The following is a 14,073-nucleotide window of genomic DNA, read 5'->3' on the forward strand; positions in this document are numbered from 1 at the left end:
TCCGGCAGGGAGTGAGGGAGCAGGTGTGTGAGGCCCTAGCTGCCTCCCCTGGGGGGGCTAGCTCTGAGGCACCCCAGTGCTACCTCTCTTCCCAGTGGTAACTGGCTAACAAAGCACGGGGCATGGGCTGCCTCCCTGCTTCGGGGACCAGAGCTGCCTGGGCTCCTCTCCCAGGGGAACCACTCAACTCTAATCCTTTTGTTTCTGGGTGGGCTTCTAGAAGACCCAAAGGAAAAACACATAGGAGTTACGTATTCATGTCAGTCAAAGGGTAGTTTAAATACATGTAAAGTACATAAAAGTGTTTGGAATGCTTGGAAAGCAATGAGTACCCTGTCCAGCTCAGCCCTGATCTTTAATCCAGCTATGCAGCCAGAGGTGACCATGTTAGCCCCAAAAGACAGAACCGGCTCCTTTTGCCCTTCTCGTACAGAGCAAGTGCCACTATGCTATTTCCTGACTTCTTTGCAGTAGGAACAACCAGGTTCTTCACCGTTCAGGGAAAGTCATTTAACTTCTGTGCCTCAGGGAGAGGGCCCTCATTCATTGTGACAGGGCTGAAGCAAGGGCCAGCACAGAGCACAGGCTTCTGTAACTGCCCCTTGTCCCAGGAACTGTGAAAACAGACGCCCCCATCAGTATTCACGATGGTGCACATTTGCACTTCACAGTTTGAGTTCCCCACAAAAAAGGTCTACCTCTTGTCATCAAACTTAACTTCTATTTCTTCTACTTTGCTTTCTTGAAAGAATGCTAGAACATAAATAAGCCAAGAGGCTATATGACCTCACTTCATCTTTGATCTTTGTCGTGTAGGTTGCAACCTACCCCTTTTGGACATCATGTTGTTTAGACTCTGGGTTCTGTTAGAATTCCTGGAGAATACGGGGAATTGTTTTAACCATCAGTTAGGTTCAGAGTGCTCCTTCTGTCTTCCCTGCCCTGGGCGAGGAGTAGATGGCAGTTCAGAAGTTGCAGGCAGTGACAGTCAGAGAGGTGAAGTGATGAGGCCAGAGTCACTTAGAAAGACACAGCTGGGCGGCTGCCAGGCCACCTCCTCTCACTCTTTCTAAGACACGCGCCTTCGCTGAACTTCAGCTTCTGGACTCTCGCTTCCTCTTTGGCAGAAGCAGGGGAGCAGAAAGTGTCCAGACGAGCTGATGAGTGAGCCTGTCCTGTGATGGGTCCCCGTTTCATGCCTGACTTTCTCTGGAATCTGTGCCTCCGATCAGAGGGAAGTGACAGACCTTAGGCTTCTGTCCTCATTCCTAAGACGGGGGCGATCGTGTCATGGTTCTAGAGGCCAATACGTTGAACGCTTTCTGTAAATCACTGCATTTACAGCTCTCAGTAAGCCAGGGAGCTCTAGGCTGATGCCCCTGACTGCTTCCCTGAGTGGATGAACTTTGGAACCAGTTGATAGGATCTCTATAAATATTTTCAAAAACTGTGTTTCCAGTGGGTTATCCAGTTAGCAATCGGTTTCTCACACTCAAAATGTAATAGTGCAGACAGTTCTCCGGCATCTTTTTATTTCCTTGTAGATAAACACAGTTGACATAACCAGAGTTCTTGGGCTTGAATCCTGACTCCCCTTGGTACCTGTGTGGCATCCATGTCTCTGGGTTTCCTCAGCTCTAAAATAAATCACGGTCCTCCCACCGGGGGTTTGGTGGAGGAGCAGAAGAGTCAGTTCGTGTAAAGTGCCTAGAACAGCATCATTCTTGGATGTAAAGCAACCAGAGAGGGTAGGGGAAAATGGATAGTAGTAATTTATAAGCCACATGACTGATCTGATCTGTTCTTTCCTTTTGTTCTGAGCTAGTCTATGTTCTGAAAGATTTTCTGTTTGTTTTGTTTCCTAAAATCATTTTTCCTTCTTGCTTCATAAGCATGACCTTCTTTACCTATTTGAGAGAATCATTCAGCTACTGGGTCCTTGTCATTTGGACTTTTTTTCTTATTCATTGTATTTATTAAAGATTTGTGAGGATGGGGAGGGGTGGTTAGGAGTGAAGACCTGAAAAAGAAAGCAGAGAGACCAGTTTTATCTTATTTCTAAATTATAACCTTTTAAAAATGTTCTAAAAATTTGTTTGGGAATTTTAAGGCAATGGGTCCTGGATATCAACCCTTCTAGCAGATTTCCACTGTGGCATTTGCTATTAAGAGTGGAGTTTGTGGCTCAAAGGCCAGTATCAGCACCCCTTCCCTGGGGACAAGCATGAGTTGCTTAAGAGACTCACTCAGCTGGCTGGTTGACGAGCTGTCTGCTGTCAGCCCCAGGAACAGCATGGAACCTTTCGGAGATGGTTTGTGTGCACACTCTGGCCCTGAGATGATCAGACTTGCTTGGAATTTAAAAGTTGCCCTTGGGGTTCAAGGTGAAATGCTCAGGCTGGTCTATAGGTGTTTTCTGTTGGTTTGATTTATACACATGGCTATTGAGGTTTAACATATATCCATGAAGTGTATAAATTTCAAGTGCTCAGCTTGACAATTTTTTATCCATGTAGCCACCACAGGCATCTACCGTCTCCATCACCTGGAAGTGTCCCCCGAAGCCCCGTTTATTTCTCAGGGCGACTGCCATCCTGACCTGTCATCATAGGTTGGTTTTGCCTGTCCTTGAGCTTTGTGTAAGCATCATGCTAAAGGAGACAACTCTTGTGTGTCTGGCTTTTTTGACACAGATTGTAACTTGGAGACTCAGCCAGTTGTGTCTGGAGCAGCAACCTGCTCTTTGTCATGGAATGAATTTTCCATTGTCTGCATTCCATTTTCTGAATTCCATTGTGTGTATATCTCCTGGCATCCATGCCATTGGGTTGGGCCTTGGGTGCTTTCTAGTTTGGGCCTGTTATGAGTAATGCTGCTGCCAGCATTCATGTGCGTCCTAATTAATGATTGACGTGGCTTTCTCCTCCCTTGGTGACCTCCTTCCAGCAAAGGGAGGGGTCACCAGGAATGTAGCTGCAGAATCTTTGAATAGAGCAGTAAACTGGTGAATGTTTATGAAAACACCATGAACTTTAGAACTAAGATAGCATTGACTTTGAAAAGCAGGGTGTTCAGTTTTATGGGCTCAAGCAAACCATTAGACATCTCCAAGTCTGTTTCCTCATCTATAAAAAACCCTAATAGTCATATTGTGCAAAAATAATAGAGATACTATAGAATTAGATGAGCTAATGAAATAAAGCCTAGCCCAACTGGGCACCCAATGTTAATTACTATTGTTGACTTTTCATCCTAGTGGCCATTGGAAGTGAAGTCAGAGATGCTATATGACTTTCTAGAAGTTTATTGACACGGCATAACCAATGCAATCTTGGTTTTAATTTGTTTTAAAACTAATTTGTTTTAGTGCCAGATGTGAAGAAATGTTGTTCTGTTTTTCTTCTTACTGTATAACTTCCTTTGCTTCAACCTTAGTTTCTATAGGTATGTCCTGCTTAGATTTCTCTTTGTCCATGATCTTCTAATAATAGGTAATCATTTAGAGTCCGTGTCATCTGATGTCTGTCAGGAATGCCAAGGGCCAGAGAGATAACTTGGCTATTTCTGTGGGTTCCTGGACTTCCAAGATGAAATCATATCCCCAAGTGTCGTATCCTAAGGGTGGTTGCTACCCAGGCAGCTTTGATGCGAATGTGAAGCATTTGAGAGGGAAAAACTGATTTGGAAGAAGCAAAGAGCCTCTCACGGCACAGACCCTCTTCAGACCCGGGCTCCAGCTTCGTGGTCCTGGTCCCTGTACCATCAGCCAAGAAGGCTTCTCCTCTGGGCAAACCATTCCAAGAAAGAGGGGGAAATAATGTCTCCCACACCTAAGGATATTTCCTAATTCTGAACAGAAACTCACTTCAAGAATTTTTAAATTTTCATTTTGAAATCAGTTCAGACATTCAAAAAAGTTGCAAAAAGTCAATGAAGAAATCATGTCTGCCCTTCACCCAGATTCCCAGTGTTTGTGATTTCCTCTTGACACACGCATGCGTGCTTACACACGCACAGACACATATACACATGCACACATCCCCTCCTTTTATCTAGACCATGAGAGCTAGTTGCAGGCATTGTATCCCTTTTTCTCTAAATACTTAGTGGGTATTTATCTAAAAATAGGGACATTGTGTTACAAAACTGCAGTAACATTAACTTTCATTAACTTTCAGGGAAGAGTCATTTTGTGAAAAAGAGCACACTGTTGCTCCAGGCACAGCTGGCCGAGTCTCCAAGATGCAGTCTGTGAAAGAAGCCAGATGCATTGTTAACGATATTATCTAATCTGCAGACTTTATTCAGATCTCATCTAATGCCCCACTATGTCCTTTATAGTAAATGACAGAAAGACTTTTTTGGTCCAGAATCCAATCCAAGATACCATGTGTATTTAGTTGAATTTTTCCCTCAGGAAATATTTTGAGGGAGCTGGAACCCTTGCTATTAGCAAATCCTTCTTTTAACATGACACATTTGCTTAGCTGTTCACTGGCTCCTCAGTGGAAAGACTGGGTCGAAAGCATACCTTCTAGAATATTCACCTGTGCTTATGGGTGAGAAGGTGTAAAAGTAGTTAAAACAAATATATTCAGTTGTATTGACTGCATGCAAGAGAGACTATAAGACTGTTAGGGAAGATTCACTCTTCTTGGCTCTTTACTGAAGAAAAAAGAAAGTTTGGTGTGTGAACGCATGTGTGCTGTGCTTAGTCGCTCAGTGTCTGACTCTCTGCGACACCATGGACTGTAGCCCTCCAGGCTTCTCTGTCCTTGGGGATTCTCCAGGCAAGAACACTGGAGTGGGTTGCCATTTGCTTCTCCAGGGGATCCTCCCAACCCAGGGATCGAACCCAGGTCTCCCACACCACAGGCAGATTTTTTACTGTCTGAGCCACTAGGAAAGCCTGGTGTGTAAATGATGTGGGGCTAAATTTTGGTTGATTGGCTATGCAGTTGGGACATGTCTGCCTGATAGCCAATGCACAGAGTTGCAGGTGTGCATTTCCAGAAAGCAGACCTTACGTTTCTTCTTTCTTTAGAGAATGGTCACAGTAGCTGCGCTTTCTTTGGCAGATGTGGTGCTGGAGAAAGCCATGCACAAGTGCATCCTGAAGCCCCTAAAGGGCCACGTCGAGGCCATGCTGAAGCATTTCCACGTGGCCGATGGCTCGTGGAAACAACTCAAGGAGAACCTGCAGCTCGTGCGGCAGAGGAATCCACAGGAGCTGGGCGTCTTCGCCCCCACCCCTGACTTTGTAGATGTGGAGAAAATCAAGGTCAAGTTCATGACCATGCAGAAGATGTATTCACCAGAAAAGAAGGTCATGCTGCTGCTGAGAGTCTGCAAGCTCATCTATACTGTCATGGAGAACAACTCAGGTGAGGCCACCACCCCATCCAGGCTCTTGGCCCTCCGATGGGGCTGGGACGTGTTGGGCTTTCCAATCCCCAACTGCTCTTCCTTTCAGCTTCTTGACTTCACCAAGGGGCTCACAAAAATGCAAATTAGTCCACATGCAACAAACTAACAACACCAAAAGTCCAGGGCAGGGCAACAATGAGTTTTGTACAATGCCAGTTTATAAAAGCTTTAGTTCAGAAACTTCCCTGACAATCCAGTGGTTAAGACTGCACTTCCAATGCAGAGGGCAAGAGTTAGACCCCTGGTCAGGGATCTAAGATCCCACAGGCCTTGTGGCCAAAACAAATAGAATAGAAGCAGTATTGTAACTAAACAAAACAAATAGAAGCAGTATTGTAACTAATTCAATAAAGACTTTAAAAATTGGTCCATATCCAAAAAAGAAAAAAAAAACCCTTAAAAAAGATATGTTAAGCTAAAAAAAAAAAAGAATTCAGGGCAGTGGATACAGACTCAGTCTTGGGTCTGGGAATGGGTTCATTAACTGTGGGGCTTCAACCTCCGTAATCAACCTTCCAAGCTGCAGTTCTCTTCTTGTCCTGGGTGTGACCCTAGCTTTCCTCCTAAGGTGGGCTTAGACAGATCAATATTTGCATAGCCCCAAGCATGGTGGAGATAGTCCCGATTATTCCTGTTGTTATTGCATTCCGGCCAGTGAGAGCCTGTGTCCCTGATAGCATCTGTCAGAAATTTGGATCGTTCAGGTCTCATTACAGTCATTTATTGGCCATCCCTTCTTGAGCTGATGCAGTGCAATAGGAATTTACACATGTCAGCCCTCAGGTTTCCCTAGGGCTGCTACTTGTAGATGCGAGAGTGACCCTGATTTATGGGTAGTGATGAGCCCTGTGGTACCCCAGGTCTTGGGTGAGCCTTTTTAATTCCCTGGATGATCACAGTGTTTCCAGTGAGCGAAATTGCTTCATGGAGAGGCAGCAGAGAGAAAAAACAGGCTCTGTTTTCTCATGGCTGGGGGAGGTCACCATGAGCATGCACTTTGCAGATTATTGAGTAGAAATGTTAACACGTGAGCTCCTGGGCAGGTGATGCTGGCAGATGAACACCGCTTCTGAAGCATACTTCACATGCAAGAAATGGATTTTCTTTTATTTTTTGGCTGAGCCAAGCAGCATGTGGGTCTTAGTTCCCCAACCAGGAGTCGAACTTGCACCCTCTGCCTTGGAAGTGCAGAGTCTTAACCCCTGGACGGCCAGGGAAGTCCCAAGAAGTGTATTTTCTGTAGTCTGTCAAATTATAAGAAGTCCCCCACATTATATCTGCATAGGATTCTGTTCTCAGGCAGTTTCTTAACCTCAGCACTAATAACATTACAGCCAGCTAGTCCTTTGCTGTGGGAGCGTCCCACTTCCTCTAGGAAGTTTATCGGCATCTGGATGCTTGCTGTTTGCACGCCCACCCTCCTGTCATGAGTGTGAAAGATGTCTCCACACAATGCCAGAGTTCTCTGGGAGGCAAGAGTCACCGCTAGTTGAGAATTTCTGTCGTGATAAAACATAGTACGGACTGACCATTTTTTTGGTCAGATGTTAATCAGATGTATTTATTCGATGTCCACTGATGGAGCACATTTAAGTCACACTGAAGACGGAGAAGGACGAGTTGTTCCTTGCTGAAGTTGGTTTTGGTCACTATGGTTTGGTTAATTTGGACAGAAAGCAATAGGAAGACACAAAGGAGAAACATCCTAAGTAGACACTTAACGCAAAATGTTTTATTCTGTCACTTGCTGAACAGTGAAACCCTTTAAAAAAAAAAGACTCTTATTGCACACGTGTGTGTGCTCAGTCATGTCGGACTCTTTGCTACCAATGGACTGTAGCCCAGTAGGCTTCTCTGTCCATGGGATTCCCCTGGCAAGAATGCTGGAGTGGGTTGCCCACTCCAGTAGATCCAGGGGATCTTCCCAACCCAGGGATCAAGCCTGCGTTACCTGCCTCTCCTGCGTTGAGGCAGATTCTTACCGCTGAGCCACCAGGGAAGCCCCGATTTATTGCATGTGTTGAGGCAAATCATGGAAATGGGAAAACAGTCTTCCCTGTGTTCATTGACTTGGACATTCATCCTGAAATTCTGAGTTAAGGTTGGCTTCTGATGAGGGCAGTGGGAAGGAGCCCTCCCCACTGTAGGATTCCAGAAATACCCACCTCACTTCCCCTGCATGGCTCTTTGCTAATAAAAGCAGCAAGTAGGACATGAAAGGGAGAAATGCAGCTAAAAATAACCCGTCTGTCCCCCCCTTTCTTCCTACTCCAGGGAGGATGTACGGAGCAGATGACTTTTTGCCGGTCCTGACCTATGTCATAGCGCAGTGTGACATGCTGGAGCTAGACACGGAGGTCGAGTACATGATGGAGCTTCTGGATCCGTCCCTGCTACATGGAGAAGGTAGTGGGCATTTGGAGAAGTGGGAGGAACTGAGCGCTTTTCTTCATTTTTATTTGCTTTTCTTTGTAAATTGAGGTAGAGTTTGCAGAACATGAGATAACCATTTGAAAATGAGCAATGCAATAGCCCTTAGTACATTCATGGTTAAACTAAAATTAACTATTGTAAAGTGGACAATTCAGTAGTGTTTAGTCCAGTTGCAATTTGGGGCAATCCTCCAACTCTTTTCAGCGCCCAAACATCTTCATCCCCCCAAATAAAACCTCAGATCCACCTGGCACTTACATGGGTGCTTCTTGACATATTCAGGGTTAACGGCCATTTTAGTTTTGTTCATTTGTGAGAAGGTACTGACTTTTTTCCAGATTACAGAAGTCATAATGTTCGTCACAGAAAATTTGGAAAAGTCAAAAAAACACACAAAACAATGCAACCCTGCCATAATTATACTTCACCAAGATTGCTTAGTTGCAGTAAAGAAAAAAAAAATATCATTCAGTAGAATCAGGGCCATTTTTTAAAAGAAATGGTTTCTTTGATTTCACAGGGAAGCTGTCAAGTTTTGCTGCAGAATATTTCCACTGCCAGCATAACTGCCCACTGTTGTGTCAGTGAATCTGAGAAAGGCCTATCTTTTGTTTTCATCTTTATTCTTTAAATTTGGTTTTCATGATGAAAATAGCATCAGTGATTTCCTTTTCTTACCAAAAAAAAAAAAAAAAAAATAGCACCTGCTCATCGTTCACATAAAACCACAGCGAGTAAAAAAATCTGGGCGATTTACTTTCAACTTACTTTGTCAGTTCAGTCGTCCTCCTTCTGTGTGCCTCATTCCAACACGTCTTCACAGGAATCCCTGTCCTTACACAAGGGTTAAGTATTTTATCATGGAAGTTGTTAGGGTGTTTGTCACCATGGTGCACAGGCCTGAAATAACGAGAACTCTTGTTTGAGCTTGTCTTAAAGGGGAGCAGTTCGGAGCCTGTTCGGCCTGTGTGTCCTGACAGTTCATTTCATGTGTCTCAGCCCACATGGACTCTGAGTGATGAATTGGCGCCTAACATTTTTTCCTCTAGTGAGTTTTAGTCTGGGCTTAAGTGAAAAGGTCCATCCACATGCCGGTGGGATTCCGCAGAGAATGTAGCATCCCGGGATTTTCCCTGGAGGAGACAGCAGTGCACTGTCACCCCCCAAACGTGTGCATTAGTTCCCTTGGTCCCCAGGGCCTGACTCTGGGTCAGAGGGTCTGACCTCCAGGGAGCCCTGTGGTCCCCCTCCACCCCTGCAGGGACCTGCTGACTCAGGACCAGTGATGAGTATCTTTTCATCCATCCCTTTACCTCTTCCCAGTTTATCTCCCCTCATTAATATAAACCAATGCTGAGGCCGGACCCTCCAGGATAAACTGCCCAGACCCTGCCTGGAGGCTTCCTCCCCAGCTCTGCCCTGGGATTCCCAGGAGGGAGGAAGCATGTGGCTTTGTCCAGGGACCAGGAGGAAACATACATTCATTTCCATGCCCTTCTTTTCTTTCTTCCATGGCATTATTATTATAATTGTATATGCAGCGAGGGTTATTTTGAGCTTCAGTCATGTTTAATTCTAGTAATAAGTGTGCTGAACTCCTGGGGCTTTGGGGAAAGGACATGCCAGCCTCCCTCAGAAAATTACCATTCTGTTGCTGACAGTGTGTACTTGGGACAAACACATGCTTACATCCTGTGACCTGAGGATGGAGACAGCCACTTCCTGTCATTTTTCCCAGCATTTCTCCGGAGTGAGGCATTGCTCAGGGTACTGTGTCAGTGACAGGTGGGCAGGTCCTCACCTCTGGGAATCACAGAGAAAGACAAGGACGTAGCTAGAAAACATACAGAGCAGTCAGCCAACTCGGGGTTTCATTGGAGCCCGCCTTCACTCAGCCATGTCCTGGCTTCTTGGGCCCCTTGCTGGGAGAACCGGGCGGCCCTGTCAGGCTGGCAGACCAGGAGGAGGCGCACGGCTGGTCCTGCCCTGCATCCTGCCCCACAGCCCAAAGCACAGCCCACATCAGTTTTCTGCTGTTGAAGCAGGTCGTTTCACTTACAGAAAAGACGTCATAGAATCCCTTTGACATGCACAGCCCTAGTGGCGGGGTTAGTTTTGTTGAAACTTAAACCTTACTCTAATTGCATCCACATGTTTCCAAGTGTGGTCAGTTTTGTGCTTCCAGCATTTGGCGTTTTCCCCTCAGTGGCCTGAACTTTGAGCCATAGAGTGAAAAATTTGACATTCAAAGGAAACCACCCCCATCCCCAACTCAACAGTCGTCGTCCCTCCAAGTTCGAGCTCCAATTCTGACACCTCCACAAGCCTCTCTTGAGTCCTTAGGTCCATGTTGGTTTTTCCTGAAATCCTCTGTGTCACATTTAAATTCCATACTACTGAGTTTCCCACTCAATCATGTGATTTGTTCATGGGTAAAATATTTAGTAAAACTCAGCCACTTGAAACTTTCTACTGTGTACCGTGGGGGCTGCCCTAGGAAGCTTACAGCTGAGTGGTAAATCTGCCAAATTAGTCAAATGACTCTGAACCAAAAGGCTGACCTATGATGGATGCATAGCAGGTGTGCTGCTCAGAGTGGGCGAGAGGATGCTACAGTAAGTGATAACCTCCAGGGACGTCCCTAGTGGTCCAGCGGTTAGGACTTCACCTTTCAATGCAGGGGATGCAAGTTCGATCCCTGGTCAGGGAGCTAAGCTCCTGCACGCCTCCCTGCCAAAAAACCAAATCATAAAACAGAAGCAATGTTGTAACAAACTCAGCAAAGACTTTCAAAATGGTCCACATCAAAAAAATCTTAAAAAAAAAAAAAGACCCCCAAATCTCTGCCAGTGACCTGAAAACCACAAAATTGTTTCTCAGATTCCACGTCCAGCATGACTTAGGGGGGCATTCAGCTCGTTTCCTAGATGGTGGACCACCTGCCATCTTGAGCGTTGCCACTCGTTGACCAGAGAGAAAGTTCTCTAGGGTCTTGTGTTAACACTCAATACTTTGGCGGTGGAAGTGACACTTGGCAGACAAAACTCATTTAACCACAGCTAACTTCTGGTCCCTGCATGAATAACACACCAATATCCATTTTCTTTTAATGCATTTATGGAGCAGGGACTCAGATTCTAATTTTTACAAACCCAGCCCGGCTCTGTACCTGGCTCAAGGTGGAGATTCAACAGGTATTTGGACGAAGAATGTCTCTCAGTCCACAACGTGCAGTGTCCAGTTGTGGAGTTTGTAATAAACATCTAGTGCGCCCTCTAGTGTTTCTCCAGCGAGGAGCTTTACAGGTTCCAGAAAGGCACCTCATCGTATTGGGTTATCTAAAAAGTTCTTTCCGGTTTTCCTGTAACATCTTAGAGGAAAACCAGAATGAACTTATTGGACAACCCTATAGTTTAGGACCAAACTGTGAACACATTTACATGCCTTTCAGAGTATTGTAAGTGTTTTTAACACCCCCTCAGACATCAGAGGGATTCCCTAGTGGCTCAGGTGGTAAAGAATCCGCCTGGAATGTGGGAGACCCCGGGTTCGATCCCTGGGTCGGGAAGATCCCCTGGAGAAGGGAAAGGCTACTGACTCCAATATTCTTGCCTGGAGAATCCTCGTGGACAGGGGGAGCCTGGTGGGCTACAGCCCATGGGGTCGCAAAGAGTTAGACACAAATGAGCAACTGAGCACAGCACAAACAGGAAATCATTCCCAAATGCACCAGCAAGAAGGACGTCACTTCCTTTTCCCTGTAAATTAACCTTTTCCTAAAGGTCCTCTTCTGTGAGTCCCTATGTGTAAGGCTAAGAAAGGGAAACATGAGGGAGAGGTTATTTTGAAAACCCCATATTATGGTAAGCACACTTGTATATTGTGTATTTCTTTCAAAGTGTATATATAGTTCACTTCAAATTTAGCACATAGGAGTTCTTAAATGAGGAGCTTCAAAGCAGGTGTTGCTGGGAGGTGGGTGGACTCCTGTTCCTACTGGAAAGTGTTCTGACCTCAGCAGTGGACCCCGCCGCCCTCACAAGCCACCACCCTCCCCCCGCCCTCAATATGTCAGGCTCCAGCGCTCTGACCTTTTCTGGCAAAGTGTTTTCAAGTTGCACTTTGGTTGGTTTTGTGAGTCTCAGCTTTGGAATGGAAATTCCATCAGTGGAAGCAGGGCCTGGTCCTCAGTCCCCAGACAGTGGCTCAGGCCTGGGTTAGCTGCACATCCATGGAGAGGAATGCAGGAATGGATGGAAGAGGATTCTCTTGCTCAAAAAAAAAAAAATGCGTGTGGAAGAGAAGGGGCAAGGTGGAGATTGACTTCCGACTCTGTGGTCCCCCTCCTGTGGTCCCCAGAGGTGAACCCCTGCAGAACTCACTCTGTCTACCCTTTCCAGGAGGCTATTACCTGACGAGCACCTACGGGGCCCTCTCCCTGATAAAGAATTTCCAGGAAGAGCAGGCGGCGCGGCTGCTCAGCTCCGAGGCCAGGGACACCCTGAGACAGTGGCACAAGCGCAGGACCACCAACCGGACCGTCCCCTCGGTGGACGACTTTCAGGTGCGTGGCCAGCGGCCAGGGTGGGCCCCACTGCTTCCTCACGGCCCACGCGGCTCAGGGCCCCCCCAGTCCGATCATCCAGTGGAAAAGGGCTATTTTAAACCATCTTCTGACCTTCTTTCACTTCTCTCTTTTCCTTAGAAGAGAGAGAGAGAGTGTGTGTGTGTGTGTGTGTGTGGATTTGGCCCAAGTTTTGCTGCCCTTAAGGAAATAGTCAAATGAAGGCAGGATTCCTCCTGAAGGTTCTGCATGGATACTGAGCACCTAGGCCCTTAGAAAGCCTACAGGAAGGATGCTTCTGGCACAGGTGGCAGACAGGTGACCTGCCGTATGGAAACAGCCCTGTGAGGCCCTGCACTTGACCTGGCCTCTCTGAGAAGATGGAGAGGTGCAGTGACCCCCATTCCTTTTTCCTCTCCCTGCCCCCTTCTCCCAAAACAGAAGACCCTAGGGTCTCATCGGCAGTGTCAGCTCTGGCAGCCTGGTAGGGCCAGAGCTGGAGCATGAACATCTGAGCCCAATCTTGCCTGAATTCCCCATCCAGAATTTTCTCTGTCCATGAAAGTGGGGTGCTGGGAAAGTGGGATTCCTATGGAGCATGCTTCCTAGAGAGGAGAGGCGGGTTGAGGCTGTAGAAATCTTGACCCAACACAGGATCACTTCATGGGCTCACAGTCTATGAAATGATGAGTGAGTCTGCACAGGTCTTCAAATAATATTTCAAAAGCTTCCAGTAGAACTGTGAACCGGGACTGAGTCCATGTGCCACGTGGTGAATTCCCAAGCAGGCCAGATTTGTCTCTGAGTCCCAATTCACTTTCCTTGCCCTTTTTGCCTTTTTAATGCTCTGAAAACACTCAAAAGGTACATTTGGTTTAAAGGAGCCTGTCGTGGAAAGGCAGGGTCAGCAAGGTGTTCTTGAAGGAAAATGCATGTCCTTCCAATTCCCACCTTCCCCAGCCCCCTGTCTCTATCTGGAGCTTCTCGGCCAGAGACCCCCGGAGTTCACGGAGCCCTTGTCTCACACACACCCCTCCCCACCAGCCTCGCTCACCTTGCAGACGGGCATCTTCTTAGAATAGGCCCACGACAGAGATTGTCGGCACTCAGCTTGGCTGAAGGAGCAAAGCCAGGAAGCGAGGCTGCATTTGGAACACCTAAGTCAGGCTCACAGACACACTCGTCTGCTCACGCCGGACTGGTAGCACCTCACCTCATGGGCAAGAGGCTGGAACGCTGGCCTGCCACTCACCCGCTGTGTGGCCTTGGGCAAGTTACCTAGCCTCTCTGTGCCTCAGCTTCTTCCCTGATCAGATGGGGATAGTGTAGGCCTCCTGCACAAAGTCCTCTTCAGGAGTCAGTGAGTGAATGCACACCAGGCGTTCGAGCCACGTGTGCTGGGGGTGGGGCGCAAGAGGAGAGAGGAGGGGTATGTAAAACAGGGCAGGTGTGTGCTTAGAGGTGCCCCGAAACGTTCCGGTTCAGAGCCTCAACTTCATCATTCCTGTGCAGATTGCACTGTCCTTCCCAAGGGAACTCTCTTTTCCATCAGCCCAGGAAACCCTCAGGGGAACCCTCATGGGTCCCAGGCAGAGGGCTTCACTCCCCTTCACGCTTGAGTAGGGCGACCATGTTTTGAAAAGGAAGAT

The 14,073-nt window shown here is 46.9% G+C and overlaps 1 protein-coding gene across 13 annotated transcripts in view; it reads left to right on the forward strand.

Moving 5' to 3' along the window:
* RIN2 (Ras and Rab interactor 2) overlaps nucleotides 1-14,073 on the forward strand; it is a 211,009-nt gene that overhangs the window by 193,852 nt on the left and 3,084 nt on the right. For all 13 annotated transcript variants that reach the window (XM_065921313.1, XM_065921319.1, XM_065921312.1 and 10 more), the window contains 3 exons: nucleotides 5,079-5,384; nucleotides 7,702-7,833; nucleotides 12,261-12,424. In XM_065921313.1, coding sequence (XP_065777385.1) covers nucleotides 5,079-5,384; nucleotides 7,702-7,833; nucleotides 12,261-12,424 — 602 coding nt within the window. The remainder of the gene's footprint in view (nucleotides 1-5,078; nucleotides 5,385-7,701; nucleotides 7,834-12,260; nucleotides 12,425-14,073) is intronic.

Source organism: Muntiacus reevesi, chromosome 2, assembly GCF_963930625.1.
Source record: "Muntiacus reevesi chromosome 2, mMunRee1.1, whole genome shotgun sequence".
NCBI classification, from domain to species: domain Eukaryota; kingdom Metazoa; phylum Chordata; class Mammalia; order Artiodactyla; family Cervidae; genus Muntiacus; species Muntiacus reevesi.